This window comes from Ursus americanus, chromosome 24 (genome assembly GCF_024610735.1).
Source record: "Ursus americanus isolate L20-20 chromosome 24, mUrsAme1.1.p, whole genome shotgun sequence".
NCBI lineage: Eukaryota > Metazoa > Chordata > Mammalia > Carnivora > Ursidae > Ursus > Ursus americanus.
The window spans coordinates 42,979,679-42,993,443 of NC_142150.1; the positions used below are offsets into that span (position 1 = coordinate 42,979,679).

The window sequence follows — 13,765 nt, forward strand, 5'->3', positions numbered from 1 at the left end:
GAAAACCCGTGTCCTTTGAGGAGGTCCACGTGTCACCGCTTCTCAGACCTGTCCTCTTTTGCTCCATTCACTGATAGTTTCATGAGTTTCAGATGCCTGAGTGGTTATAACTGAGTTCTTACAGTCGGGTGTGCGTACCTTCAGATTGGAGACTGTCTTTCTGTCTGTCTCTGTCTCCTGTACTGCGCTAATACCATGCCCTGGACAGAAGCCATCAGTAAATGTTTGTTGAGCCAAAATAAAACTCTCAAAACTCTTTTCTTTGAAAAGTGTTGGAAGTTAACTAAACTGAATACCTGTTATTAGTTGCCTGGAAAACATAGAGAAATACTGTCTCTTTGAGGAACTAACTATTGTCCTCCTGTGTTCATTGTTGTTTTCTGCTAGATTCCATGCAAATGCTGGCATGTCGAATGAGCAAATATGCTATTGAGGCTGTGCAGTGACATTTCAGACCCCCTTTAAAGTAAACTTGTGTTCCTTTTAATTAGTCCTCTTGGACTAAGAAATAACATTTTTATTTTATTAAATCACTGTTCGGGCAATGTGTTGGAGTAGTGGCTTTAAATATTGAGGTAACTGATAAAAGAAAGCATTGTTTTTCTCTTTTGTAGGACATGTTCTTCAAATATACGTGGAATAACTTTTTACATACACAAGTGGAAATTTGTATTGCACTGATCCTTGCAAGTCCTTTTGAAAATACAGAAAATAGCACAATTACTGATCAAGACTCCACTGGTGACAATTTGTTACTGAAACACGTAAGCTAACCAGGGTCCCTTTTCTGTCGCTCCTGGTTATAGCATTTTCCCACTTCAGTGTGAAATGAGTTGGAGTTTAAGGGCAGGGAGTTAAATCTTAGAGTCCAGGTATTTAACTCATGTTTGTCGTGCTGTTGGCCGGTGATTGTATAAATCATATCGTGGGCCATATCGTGAAAAGAACCATAAAAATTTAAAGACCGCAGAAAGCATTTGAACAGTTGTTTGGTGTGCCAGTTTTAATTTGTGGGCAAAACATGGGACAGAAGGGTGGCAGAAGTGGGCTCCGTGCTGTGTTGAGTGAACCTCTTCTGTGGGTGTTTCCTTTTGTTAAATACGAGGTGATTTCACTAAGTCAGCCTTCACATTTCTTCTTGCTCTGAAGTTCTGTGGTCGTATGAAATTTCCTGGCTCACACTGGCTTCCTGCCAACCCTGGGGGACGGGAGAGGCTAGCCACCTGCAGTAACAAGTAGAAGGGAGAGAGAGCCGGCGCTGCGCGCATCCCGCCAGCGTCGCGTGTGGCGCTGGTGTTCAGTCCGAGCGCTAGCGGCAGGGCATGCGGGAGCGAGTGCCGCTGCGGAGTCTGAGAGAGAGCTTTGCCAGGGCTTCATCTTCTTGATTCCTTCTAAATTGTGGTCAGCCTCTGTATTTCTGAGCTCAGTTTTCATGGCTAATAGAACCTGGCTTTGCTTTAGGTTAAGTACTTGAGATACCGCTTCCCAGTAGCTGCCCTGCTGAAGGCGTGGATCTGGTCTCGAGTCCCTGTAGTGTTCTGACGGCCTCGAGTAAATGTGTTACCACGTTGCATGTGATGGAGCCTGTAATTCACAGCTAGATTTAGCTCGCTGGCTAACACATATCACTGTTCTATTTGAATAGAGTTCTATTTCACTTTAAAATTTTGACACTCTGACATTTATATACATGTTAACTGGAATATTCCTTTCTATTCAGCTTTTTCAAAAATGTCAGCTAATAGAACGGATACTGGATGCCTGGGAAATGAATGAGAAGAAACAGTAAGTAAATTGTTTTCCCATAGAAATTCAATGTGATTTTTAATTTGAAGAAAAGATCTGCCTTGCCTTAGAGAACAATGGAGATAATTACGTGGTGTAGGCCACTTTATAGTTATAACTGGTTCTCTCGGGACTTCTGGATTATTTATCATAGCAGATATTTTTCTCACAATTTATTTTTAGAGTGCCCTGTATTTCTACCTCTCTTGAGGGGAATCCAGGGGCTGTCTGCCTTTGAAACTTCCTGGTCCTGTTCGAATAGCTGTTTTTCTGGCAGGAATGTGGAGACTAAAGAAAAGAGTCATAAAGTCAAGTCCTCCCTGCTGATGCTTTAACTTAGGTTCGTCCTGCTTACCCCATGGACTCACTGTAGAGAGAATCACTTCATGCGTGGGAGGAGGATGTGGGGGGTTGGCCTAGTATTTTTCATTTAGAAAATTTCTGTTAGCTGATTGGCAAGTTTAATGTATTGACACGTGTGAGTAGCTTTGCCATATGGATTTTTTTCTCTCCCATTTTATGCCATCCCGTAGATTCTGAGGCAGGTGGCGTAGGGTGTGTGTCGGAAACACTCTCAGGGCACACTTCTTGCGTTTGTTTTTTAAGTCAGGTTTATTGAGGTACAATTCTCATAAAGTGAAAGCTCATCCTTTTTTGGTGTACTTTTCTAGAAACCTGACGAATGCATGCAGTTCTGTAAGCACTGTGGTCAGGCACACAGAGCATTTCATCGGCCTAAAAAGTCATTTCATGTGCCTTCATAATTGAAACTGTGCCAGGAGTTTTCTTGTTCTGTGTATCTGTTCAGACTTCTTTTGTGGCCCCTGGAGGAGCTAGGAACTAAAGGGAGGTGTCAGCTTTATTCTGTAATATTTGGTTTTTAAAAAGTGCCTACTAGCACTGGTAGGATTCTGACTTGACTCTGTGGGAAACATGCATTTAGATTGAGTGTGGCAGGGGGCTCATCTTGGTACACCTCAGGTACTTTCTTCCAAATGGAACTCCTTTGGGGCTGCTTTGTGTGGCCAGATCGACATCTGGTTTTGTGTGTGACCCCAGGTTAGCCCCTTTGTGCCCTCCCTCACCTCCCTCACTCTCTGCCTTCTCATCACTACTGCTGAGGTGTCCTGTTCGCTCTATTTCCCCTCAGCTCCATTCTCCAGAAGGTTGACTATTAATAGTCCCCAATTTGGGGGGTCCTGAAAGAGTTTTTCTAATGTTTCCTTGGGGCAGAATACCGGCAGGTGGGCGTTTGTTTTCACTTGTGGGAGCACAGCATGGTATCTGACTGAGAAGTTGCCTGCAAGGAACACTGGGGTCTTGGGATCTTCTTGTAAAACCAAAAGAGGCTCTTTTTTTTTTTTTTTTTAATGTTTTTTTTATTATATTATGTTAGTCACCATACAGTACATCCCTGGTTTCTGATGTAAAGTTCGATGATTCATTAGTTGCGTATAACACCCAGTGCACCATGCAATACGTGCCCTCCTTACTACCCATCACCAGTCTATCCCATTCCCCCACCCCCTCCCCTCTGAAGCCCCAAAAGAGGCTCTTAGCAACTCAGTTGAGATCAGCTCTGTGCCTCTGGCCCTTAGCTGTCCCCAGACATTCTAAGATTATTAGCAGATACTCTGTTTTTCAGGCAAGCCTTCAAGCGTAGTACAGCTTTTTTAGTGGCTCCTGGAAGATTCTCCCTTTAAACAAAAATCTGTTCAGTTTGTTCCCTCCTATCTTCGAGCAAATAGAATTTACAGTCCTGACACTATAAATAGGCAGAAAAGTCACAGCAGTGTGAAAAGTTTATCTGAATTGGTGGATTTGGGGGGCACCTGGGTGGCGCAGTGCGTTGAGCATCCGACTCTTGGTTTCAGCTCAGGTTGTGATCTTGGGGTCGTGGGATCGAGCCCTCTGTCAGGCTCCACAGTTGGTGCGGAGTCTGCTTGGGACTCTTCCTCTCCCTCTGTCCCTCCTCTTCCCCCTTTAAAATAACTAAATCTTTAGAAAAATAAAAATGGGTGGACTTGGGGCACTTGAGTGTCCAATTCTTGGTTTCAGCTCAGGTCATGATCTCAGGGTTGTGAAATCAGGTTTGAAACCTGTTTGAGATTCTCTCTCTCTCTCTCCCTCTGCCCCTCCACCCCCAAATAAAAAGGTAGGTAGGTAGATAGATAGATAGGTGGGTGGATTTAGTAAAGGTGGGTCCTGGTTAAGAAGGGTAGACCCTAAGTGGGGAAAAGGGGCAGGGAGTAATTGGTGTACATGTGTTCCAAGTGCAGGGCAGGCCAGAGACCAGCTGACTACCCCTCACCTTGGCCAAATCCTCAAAATCGGCCACCCTTTTAACTTGAGAAGTGCCACTGGTAGGCAATTACGTCTGTTAATTGAACTGGGATTATGAAGATTTTATATCTTTTAGCAAAATTCTCACCTTACGTTCCTACGGTCTTTTTAAAGTCTGAAAAATAGTTTCATAAAAAGATACAAAGGAAAGTCACAGAAATGTTAGGCGTCAGTGAGTGCTTGGGCTTTTTTTTTTAAGGTGGTCTGTAATTGAAGATTAATGATTGGTTTGTATATGGAATAAACCTTGCCGAGTGTGGCCACCAGGTGATCCTTGAACGGGGGTGGGCCCTGCCTGACCTGGTGACTCTGGCACCTCCTTTTCTGTCCATTCTCATCTTTAGGGTCTCAGTTTTTAGAATGATTGCTCCAGCCCACTGTATTTACTAAGCTGTTTCGTCACTGCATCCGATCGGGAGTCTGAGTGTTTGTCCTCTCCCCCTGTCAGGGCCGAGGGAGGCAGGCGGCACGGCTACATGGGACACCTGACAAGGATAGCTAACTGTATCGTGCACAGCACTGATAAGGGCCCCAACAGTGCATTAGTACAGCAGCTTATTAAAGGTAAGTGCTTTATGAAAGTTTAATTATATTTTTGTTGGATTGGAGAAAGGACTTAAGGGTAAAGTGGAAATATTCGTAGCGTTTTTAATAGCAGTCTATGGAGTTCCTTTATACTTTGCAAATTATCTGGAGATTTGAATGAAGTTCTTGAGAATGTGTTTGAACAATGTAGTTCTTGGCTGTATGTCTTATGTCTGCAGTCCTTTTAGTGAGTAATGGCAGGCTCAGCCGAGTTACCCACTCTCACTCTCGAGGGGCCTGCTCAGTGCGCTGCTCGGGTGTGCACGGGGTCCCCACAGGCTGACTGTTGAGTCACTTGAGCTATGGTCACGCTTGCTTTTTATTTTCTTCTGAAAGCCCCTATGTAGTCTATGGATTGAGTTCCTTTAGCTGGGAAAATAAAACATCGATCCGCATATTTGCCATCTCTCTCTTGCTGAGATGAGGGAGAGTGCACCCTAAAGGACGCTCTCTGTACCAGCATTTAAATGTAATCAGCCCGAGTCTCCTGGGAAGGATGCCCCCCTCTTACACTGGCGCCCAGGCTGTGAGTCTGTCTCTAAACTGAGAGCCCTTAACGTAACTCTGTGGACTCTGGGGTTTGGACCAGTCTTGTGACTTACTCCAAATGTGAAAATCTTTAACCCCTGTGGTACCAAACTCATCCACGCTCAACTTGCTGAAACTGGACATTGTTTCCAGGTCTATCTTTCTCTTTGTCTTTAAAGTAAGTCTATGTGTTCGAGAGGCTGTTGCCTGTGGAGCCCGCACTGAAAGAGTTGCTCCGAGTGAGGGAGCAGTTGGCGGTTGCCCCCCTCTAATTTTGCTTCTTGAGAGAGGTACACGCCAGACCATCACAGTTGATGTTCTTATCAAGGAGAAATGGTCACCTGGTGACCATCAAGGTGACCACCTTGACCATCAAGGAGAAATGGTGATCACGGTCTTCAGATCAGCCTTTGTCTTACCGAAGTTGCTCACCAGCTGGTGTGGGAGGGTCACACACGCATGCATGTTGAAACCAGTCATCAGAGGACAGCTCTAGTAAGCTCTCCAAGATTATAGCCAGAGTTTCTTTTTCTCAGAAAAAGTATTTGTGTATCTTTTAAACAAAACAAAACAAAAAAACACTTCTTTAGAGGGGCGCCTGGGTGGCTCAGTCTGTTAAGTGTCTGCCTTCAGCTCAGGTCATGATCTCGGAGTCTCGGGATCAAGTCCAGTCTGCTTCTCCCTCTGCCCCTTACCCCCGCTTATGCACACTCTCTCGGTGTCTCTCTGTCTGTCAAATAAATAAAATATTTAAAAATAAATAGATAAAACTTCTGTAGTAGGTAGAATTCACTATTGCATATGTATGTGCATGGCGGCCTATGGGCACAGACATTTAGGAAACAGCCAAACCGGGTTCCATGGAGCATTCACTGGCCAGATGCCAGCCACGGTATCTGAGGAGTGTGCAGGAGCGTGCGTTGGCAGCATTTCCTAAACTTGAGTGATCATGGAAAAAGACGGCTTTTCCTCCCACCTTAAAGACCTGCTAATTCCTCGGAAGTTTGTTGGAAACACATTTTCCAGGTTCAGTTTTACCAAAAGATTTTTAAAAGCTTGTTAAATTCACAGAGCTACTTAACGCCCTTGGCATCAAGCATGGGCCATTTTGGGAGTAGTTTTGATTCCTGAAATTCCTGGGGCTCAGGCTGCAAGGCTTTATAAACTCTGTTTCTCCAAGAGACAGGTGCTCAGCTGATGGAACATGTGTGCCTTTGATGGACCAAGTGGGTGGCACTCTCTTGTATGTCCTGTTTGTTTTACGTGTCTGTGTGGATGTCATTGGAGTGACAATGCCTTTTTCTCTTTCTCCCTCTGCAGACCTTCCAGACGCAGTCAGGGAGCGATGGGAGGCATTCTGTGCAAGCTCCTTGGGAGAAACTAACAAGAGGAACACGGTAGATCTAGTAGGTTTTACCAGGTCACATTTCTGTGACCCCAGTGCTCTCAGTCTTTGCCCGCTTATTCAGAGATGCAAGATCTTTCGTTTGTCTCGGTAATTTGGGGCCAAGAATAAGTTCATGTTTCTTTACCAGGAAGAGAGGTCAGTGTTCACCATAATCTTGATAACTTGTCTAGTCAGCTCCTAATTCCTGCCTGGGATGACCAGAGGGTACAGAGAGGCCACTGATCTCTATGCTCCCCCCGCCCTTTCCCTCAGTGCCCTGTTCCCTAAGCATCTCTACTCTGTTGGGTTTGTCGCCTTATGCCTCAGATAAGCCAGGATTCCTTCGGATATTTTCTAACATTACTCAGTTAAGTTTGCCCTCATTTTAGATTGTTCCCAGGGTGGGGGCGTGGGGTGGGATTTTGTAGATGACTTTGAAACCCCATCTTTAACAGATTAGTACTTTTAGCCAGGGAATAATGGCATTGATAATATTTTTAAAAATTATATTGGACTTTGGAATGTATTCTTTGTTTTTTTTTTTTAATGCATTAAGCTTTAAGGTAAGTATTGCTTTTGCTTTTGCTTTTAAAGCTAGGGAAAAGCATTTGCTTTCATAAGCACACGCCGCTGATAATTGAGGTGGTGGCCTTAACTCCACGTGGAAGTCGATGTGTCAGGCATTTAATTCTGTGATTGGAATTCAGCCGCTGCACCCTGAATTTCTAATACACGCTGTGCCTGGCTTGTTAGGCAGTCCGGTGTTTGGCAGCCTTATCAGTTCGGAGCAGAGTTTAGAAACAAAGACCCTGACAGCTACGGAGCGGTCACTAGGTCTTCCTGTGTCCCACCCCCAAAGGGCCATTGCCTCCTACTTGGTAGATTGTCTAACACATTTGGTTATCTTTTTCCAGACTCTTCACAGATTGGTTGGGTAATGGCTTGTTAAGGATGGGTGTAATGATAGAATCAGTAGGAGTTGGAAGAATTATGAAGTTAAGAGATGACTGTAAGGGGAGCTGCATGAGGCCATTTAATTAAAATATGTCTGATGGCCCTTCGTGTCTCAGTGCATCATAGCCCAGCAGAAAAACTGGCATCCGCTTTGACAGCCCTGAGTCATCAAGGAAGAGTTAAGTAATTTTTGATGAATATATTATCCATGGTGGATTGCTTTTTTTCCCCAATCAAATTGGTTAAAATTGTGGATAATCAGGGTTTTATTGTAGGGTGAAATTGTTCTCTCATACTGTTAAATTGAACCATTTAATTTAGAAGCCCCATATTGATTTTTTTGTTAAGGATGCAGGCAATGTAATCTCCTTTAATGGGTTTTTGTCTTTTTTCTTATTTATAAAGGAATATTAATTCTGATTTTGTTTGGGGAAACTCCTTTAAAAATTGTCCTTCAAAGGATTGACTTCAGAGGTAGACATCAGAATTTCCAGTTAAACTTGTTACCAGGAGTTTTCAAAAATGTATCTTTGGTAATTCAAACTCATTTCTCTTGTGAGCAGTTTTGTGTAAAGAAAGACCTCATTGCAATTCAGATAACACTTGGCTACTTCGCATGATGCTATCAGTAATCTGGTCTGTGACTGTGTAAATGTTACGTCTGTCTACATAACAGACTGTGAACATGCAGTGCACAACTCATGTGCAGCAGACGCAGCTGACATCTGGACTTTTATACCTGTGTTGAAGGGAAAATTACCCTGGGCCCAGCTATCACTAATGGCAGCTTAGTTCTCATTTGCTAAAAGTCATCAGACTTCTAGGGCCCTGTTGATACTGCTCATATCCCACGTTGAGTTAGCCCTGCTCTGTAATTTTATTGTCTGTTGGGACTTCCAGGTTGATGTCTCGAGACCCGTTCAGTTCCTCAATCCCACGTGCCCCGTACTTAAATACCACCTCCCTTTAGTTTTAAGGCCTTCCAGGAGGGAATTTTGCTTTGTTTCGTATTTTTAGGGATATGTAGGTTCCACGTTTTTGAGGATGCTTAATTAAGCATCCTAGGCCATGAGGGAGACTTTCACTGCAGCCTCAGGCTCTCCATTTTTGTGCCCGGAATGTTTCAGGTTATATCCTAGTGGGGGTTGGGTACCATGTTCCAGTGAATGTTATTATAAACCCAGCTTGGTAAATGCAGTGGGTCTTGCCCTTGCAAAAATGTCCTACAGAAAGGGTGTTCACCCATGTAATGAGCGTGAAGTCCAAGTAAAAATGTTTAAGACACATTCATTCCTAAAATTGGCAGTTGGGTAATAGATTGCTTAATTCCTGCCCCCTCCCCAAATAGATTAGATTAGAGCCCCCATCTTGATGCCTTGCCTTATTAGTTGGTTCTATCATGGCCCAGATACCTCTCTGAGAGTCCTTTCCAGTATATTTCTAGGACTTGGGTCAACCTGTAGTTGAGCACCAAATGCGTGGGTTATACCTTGTTACGTGGTCCCGGCCTATTCTTACGTTCTAGCCACAAGGATTCGTTCATTAATGCACCCAACACTTACCTGTGCTCCTGGCTGTGGGCTGAGGTCTGCTCACTGATGTAGGAAAAGCGGTGCCAGTCCCAGGCTCTTACCACTTCTGGGGCAGCATTTTAATTACCTCTCTCCGAGGTCTTTTGAAGTACTTTAATCTGTTGACCTCATCACGCTGAAGTATATACCCAGTAGACTCGTAGATTGTTATGTGTTTATGTTGAGAGTTTTATTATGAATATGAATTACATCCAGAGACCTCTCTTTGGGTCTGTGGGTAAAAATTGGTGAAGATTTAGACATTATATCTAGGTAACATCGATGTGTTGGTACTGACTTTGGAAGGCTGAGTTTGCTTCATTCTCTGCCTTCCTCTCCATGGGGGAGAATGTGTTTTTTTCTAAAGTATTGGTGCTTCTTTCTCATCACTGATGAGTTCGTCCAGGGAGGTTGTAGAGAACGATCACATGTGCAGTCGTGAATTGCCTACAGATCCAGCAGGTTGGGGTGGAACCTCCCAGAGTTTGTGTTTCTAGCCAGCCCTGGTCACGTAGGTGCCAGGGTTCCACAGCAGGACCCCACCGTACCCAGGAGGAAGAGTCTGTGACTTCCACATTTCACTTAGGTTAATGTTCTAGTCCTGCTTATGATCTTCTCAGTAAGCCAGCCAGCCACGATGAAGAAAACACTCACTTGCTTTTCCTGTAACAACAGTTAATAAAACTGAAATTTTATTATGAAAGAAGGGAACATCTCAAAAGCTTTTATTCACTGAAGCATCAAGAGTATACTTAGAACACATCTGGCTTGGTCAGAGTGTTCTTATATACTTGTTACTTTTTTGAAAGTTAGGACTATTCTCATTCAGTGAGGTGTTGGTATTCATTAATTCAATAAATATTTGAGTGGCTACTGTGTGCTCTGCCCCGAAGCTATTGTAGTAAATTTGATTAGTAAAAATCCCTGCCTCTGTGGAAATGGATAAACAAATGGATGGATAAACTCCAGGGAAGGGAGCTGGGGTTTGTTTTGGGTGGAAGTGCAGTTTAGGATTAGGTAGTCTAGGAAAACCTCATTGAGAAGGTTGCATTTGTGTAGAGGCTTGAGGGAAGTGAGTGGGGAAGAGCTGGTGCAGAAGCTGGCACGTTGTCCAGAGGGAGAGAATGGGATGTGAAGTCCAAGGGGCTCTGCAGGCCACATCGCATCCCGCCTTTAATCCACACAGGCCCCTCGGGTTGTAACCTTAGTGAGATGAAAAGCCATCAGGTACAGAATGAAGAAGGGACATAATTTGATGGACATTTTAAAAGATCGTTCTGGCTGATGGATTGAGAATAGACTGTAGTGGGGCAGGAGATCGCAGCAGGGAGACCGGTTGACTACCAAGGACACTGTTAATCCAGACGAGAGATGGTGGTGGCTCGCACTGGAGAGAGGTAATAAGAGTGATGAGAAGCTATGGGCTTTTAGGTGATGTTTTGACAGTGGAGTGAATAGATGCAGGTGGGACAGAAGAAACCAGAAGGCCAAGATTTTCGCTGAGGAAAGAGGAGAAAATAAGTGGCTTCTGCTGAGATGAAGATGCCTCAGAAGGGGTGTGTTTGGAAGGTTCGGTCGGGGACTCTCATAGCTCGTCTGTGTGATGGACTAAGTGGGGTTCCAGTTAGCAAGTCCCCTTCCCTGCTAGGGCTGTGGCGGATTCAGTCATCTTTGTAGCCTGTTCTGTTAGTAACGGTGTCAGACCAGGTACAGTGTGGGTAGAATCAGAACCCCCACATCCGTCAGTACATAAACGCAAAAGTGTGTGTGCACTGTGTTACTAACAACTTTCTAAAACTTGGTTTTTGGAGAAAAAATTATTTTAAATACCTCTCAGAATTGCTTTAAGGATACAAGTTATGGAGAATATGTAAAGAGAGGTCAGAATGTCTGGCACATAGTAGTTGCTCAACAAAAACCAGTTATTTTTCTCACCTTTTCATTAATGAACGGATTCATTTCGTAGCAAAGAGTAAAACTGTCAATGAGGATCCTGTTTGAACTTGGACAACCAGACGTGCTGGGAGTAGCCAAGTCTTTTTTGTTGTTGTTCTCTCGTTTAGTAGACCTAGCCTGCTCTTTGAGTTGTCTTGTAATTCTTCTCCCTGCCGTGGGGTTGCCCTCCTAAAACATATATTGATTAATATGATTCCTGCACTGACTTGCCCCCCAGGTTGCCTGGGGTTCCTCTAAACCCACTGTAGTAGAATGGCTTGATCTTCCTCCTGGAAGATGCCAGCTGCCATGACCAAGCAGTATTCCGCCTCCTCCCTTCCGCACTCTGGCCGGGCTCTCCTGGGACGTTCCCCAACCCCCCCCCCCCCCCATCCACACAGCTTTCCCCACTAACTCGCTAAAGCTATGATTGACCCAAGCAGGCTCCCTTCATTGATCACAAATTCTGCCTTTGACTTCATCGGGCCAGTTTCAGAATCGAAGTGTGAATGCTCTCTCTCTACCTCAGGGAGGGTGAAGAAGGGATTAATTGGAAACACTGAGTTAGTCACTTGGCATAGTATCTTTACCAAAGATGGTCAAAGGAAAAAGCAGTTGATTTTATTCAGGCAGTGATGTATTCAGAATTTCATCAGCCATCCCACACGCAGACCTATTTGGATTCTACTCTGGGTTTCTTGAACCGATGTTGGAACATCACAAAGCAAACCAGGCCAATTTCTGCAGCTCCAGGCTATTAGGCACCACTACTAGGGTTGGCAGGTGCCGGCCGCTCATGTCTTCCCCTGATGACAGTGCTCTCTGCCAGTTACACTGCTGTGAAAAGTAAAGGGTGAATAACTCAGGAAATACAGTGTAAGTTACCCTCAGAAGTACAGTTGCTTGTTTTAGAATTTTACAGTCTGTTCCTATTTGTCATTTGCTCTATAGCAGTGGCTGTTATTGTCCTCCGCTTAGTCACTTGTATGTCTTTGTTTCTAATGTTAACACATTTTGCCAATACTCTGTGTCATTTATGAATTAATAAAAAAAATCACTTACCACGAATTGGTGAGCAGTTCATGTTTGTGTTCTTGTTCAAGTCCTGTGAGTTGGTTGTAGTCTCAAGGGCAGGGGCTGCATTTTAAGGGGCAGAAGATTTGGGGTCTTCTTAGGAGCAGAGTCACATTTGGTGCTTATGGACAGTGTTTTTCTTAGAGCGGACAGGCCTTGCAAGATGTTCCGGTGAAATGCCGTATTGAAACCTGACCTTCCTGGTGGCTCCTTAGCAACGCCTGGGGTTTGCAGTTTTACCCTTCAAGCTGGGCACTTACCAAATTATATTCTCTCTGAGCCACTCCTTCTACCCTCCCTTTGTAAATATTAATAATTGGAGATAATTGGTAAAATCACTTAAATGGAGTAACCTCTTACCTGTTTTCTGGTGGTATCAATAATGAGACAAGTAATAATTCAGACGGGCAGCAAAAGGACAGGTAACCTGACCATCTGATTGTGTGAAGTGGGCCTTTGAATTATTTGGGTGGATTACTTAACTGTTACTTACTTTTGTTCTTGCTGTTGTTACACATTGAGAGAAAAACTAAATGTGATTTTTCCATTTAAATGCTGATACAAATGTCCAAAACTTTTCTCTGTTAAATAGTTTTTTACATTTTTATGCATATAGGTTACAACCTGCCATATTCATTCATCCAGTGATGATGAAATTGACTTTAAAGAAACGGGTTTCTCACAGGATTCTTCTTTGCAGCAAGTGAGTCATGCCTAAAGCTTTGCTTTTCGTTTTTATTTTAAATGCTTAGTCTAGTTGCCATCTCTGAGTCAGCTTCGGAGGCAGATTATGCACTAGGATGTGATTTGGGGTTATTTAATTAGTTAGGCAAAAGCGTTTAAAATAGGAAGTGTTGGGTATATGAGAGGAGGGTTTGCATTGATTATAGTTCCAGGAAATGTTTTGTACCTGATAACAACAATGTTGAGTCGGGTCAATTTTCAGATTTGAATGAACTGGTTTTGCAGGTGTCTCAGACATGCTCATTCTGCACACCTGTGCAGTAGTTGTGGTGTCGCTTAAAGATTCCTGTAGTAGAGACCTGTGGGTAAGAATGATGGGAATAACACTTTTAATGTCAGTAAAAGTAACTTTCAAAAAAATCTCTGAACTAAATGGCTTACATGTTCCTAATATCTTCAAGGTCTTTTGTAGTGACTCCTAAATTAAGTGTTAGTTGAAGTAATTCATTGTCACCCTTCCCTCCTGCCCCACATTCATCTCTGTTTATCAACTGTTTAACTCTTTGTGGGGGAGAAAACAGGATATAAAAATACATGTACGGATGTATCCATCACTCATTGGTGGTTCTTGGGGAGGCAACCGATGATTTCGCTGTCTTGACGGGGTATGGGATTTGGGCTTCTAACAGTAGAAGCCCCTCATTGCCGTTACCGGCTCTTCACGTGGAGAAATCGTCCTCGGTCAGGACCAGGTCTTGGCATGTCAGTCACTTTGGTGTGGCAGTATGACTGATGGAGTCCCCTTCCCACCCGGCCCTGAATGTTTGCTTGGCTTCTTTTTTCTCAGTCTTCGAGGCTCATTTCTTACTGGGGCCAGGGTGAAGCTGCTGCTGACTCTGCTGCCCCTGTCTTTGGGCGT

The 13,765-nt window shown here is 43.9% G+C and overlaps 1 protein-coding gene across 18 annotated transcripts in view; it reads left to right on the plus strand.

Annotated features, from left to right (window-relative positions):
* The window catches only part of PPP6R3 (protein phosphatase 6 regulatory subunit 3), a 138,931-nt gene that overhangs the window by 97,889 nt on the left and 27,277 nt on the right, over positions 1 to 13,765 (plus strand). For 12 of the 18 annotated variants that reach the window (XM_045775714.2, XM_045775715.2, XM_045775718.2 and 9 more), the window contains 5 exons: positions 615 to 764; positions 1,721 to 1,785; positions 4,577 to 4,692; positions 6,562 to 6,647; positions 12,779 to 12,865. In XM_045775714.2, coding sequence (XP_045631670.1) covers positions 615 to 764; positions 1,721 to 1,785; positions 4,577 to 4,692; positions 6,562 to 6,647; positions 12,779 to 12,865 — 504 coding nt within the window. The remainder of the gene's footprint in view (positions 1 to 614; positions 765 to 1,720; positions 1,786 to 4,576; positions 4,693 to 6,561; positions 6,648 to 12,778; positions 12,866 to 13,765) is intronic. The other 6 variants (XM_045775721.2, XM_045775722.2, XM_045775723.2 and 3 more) reach the window with 1 other exon arrangement.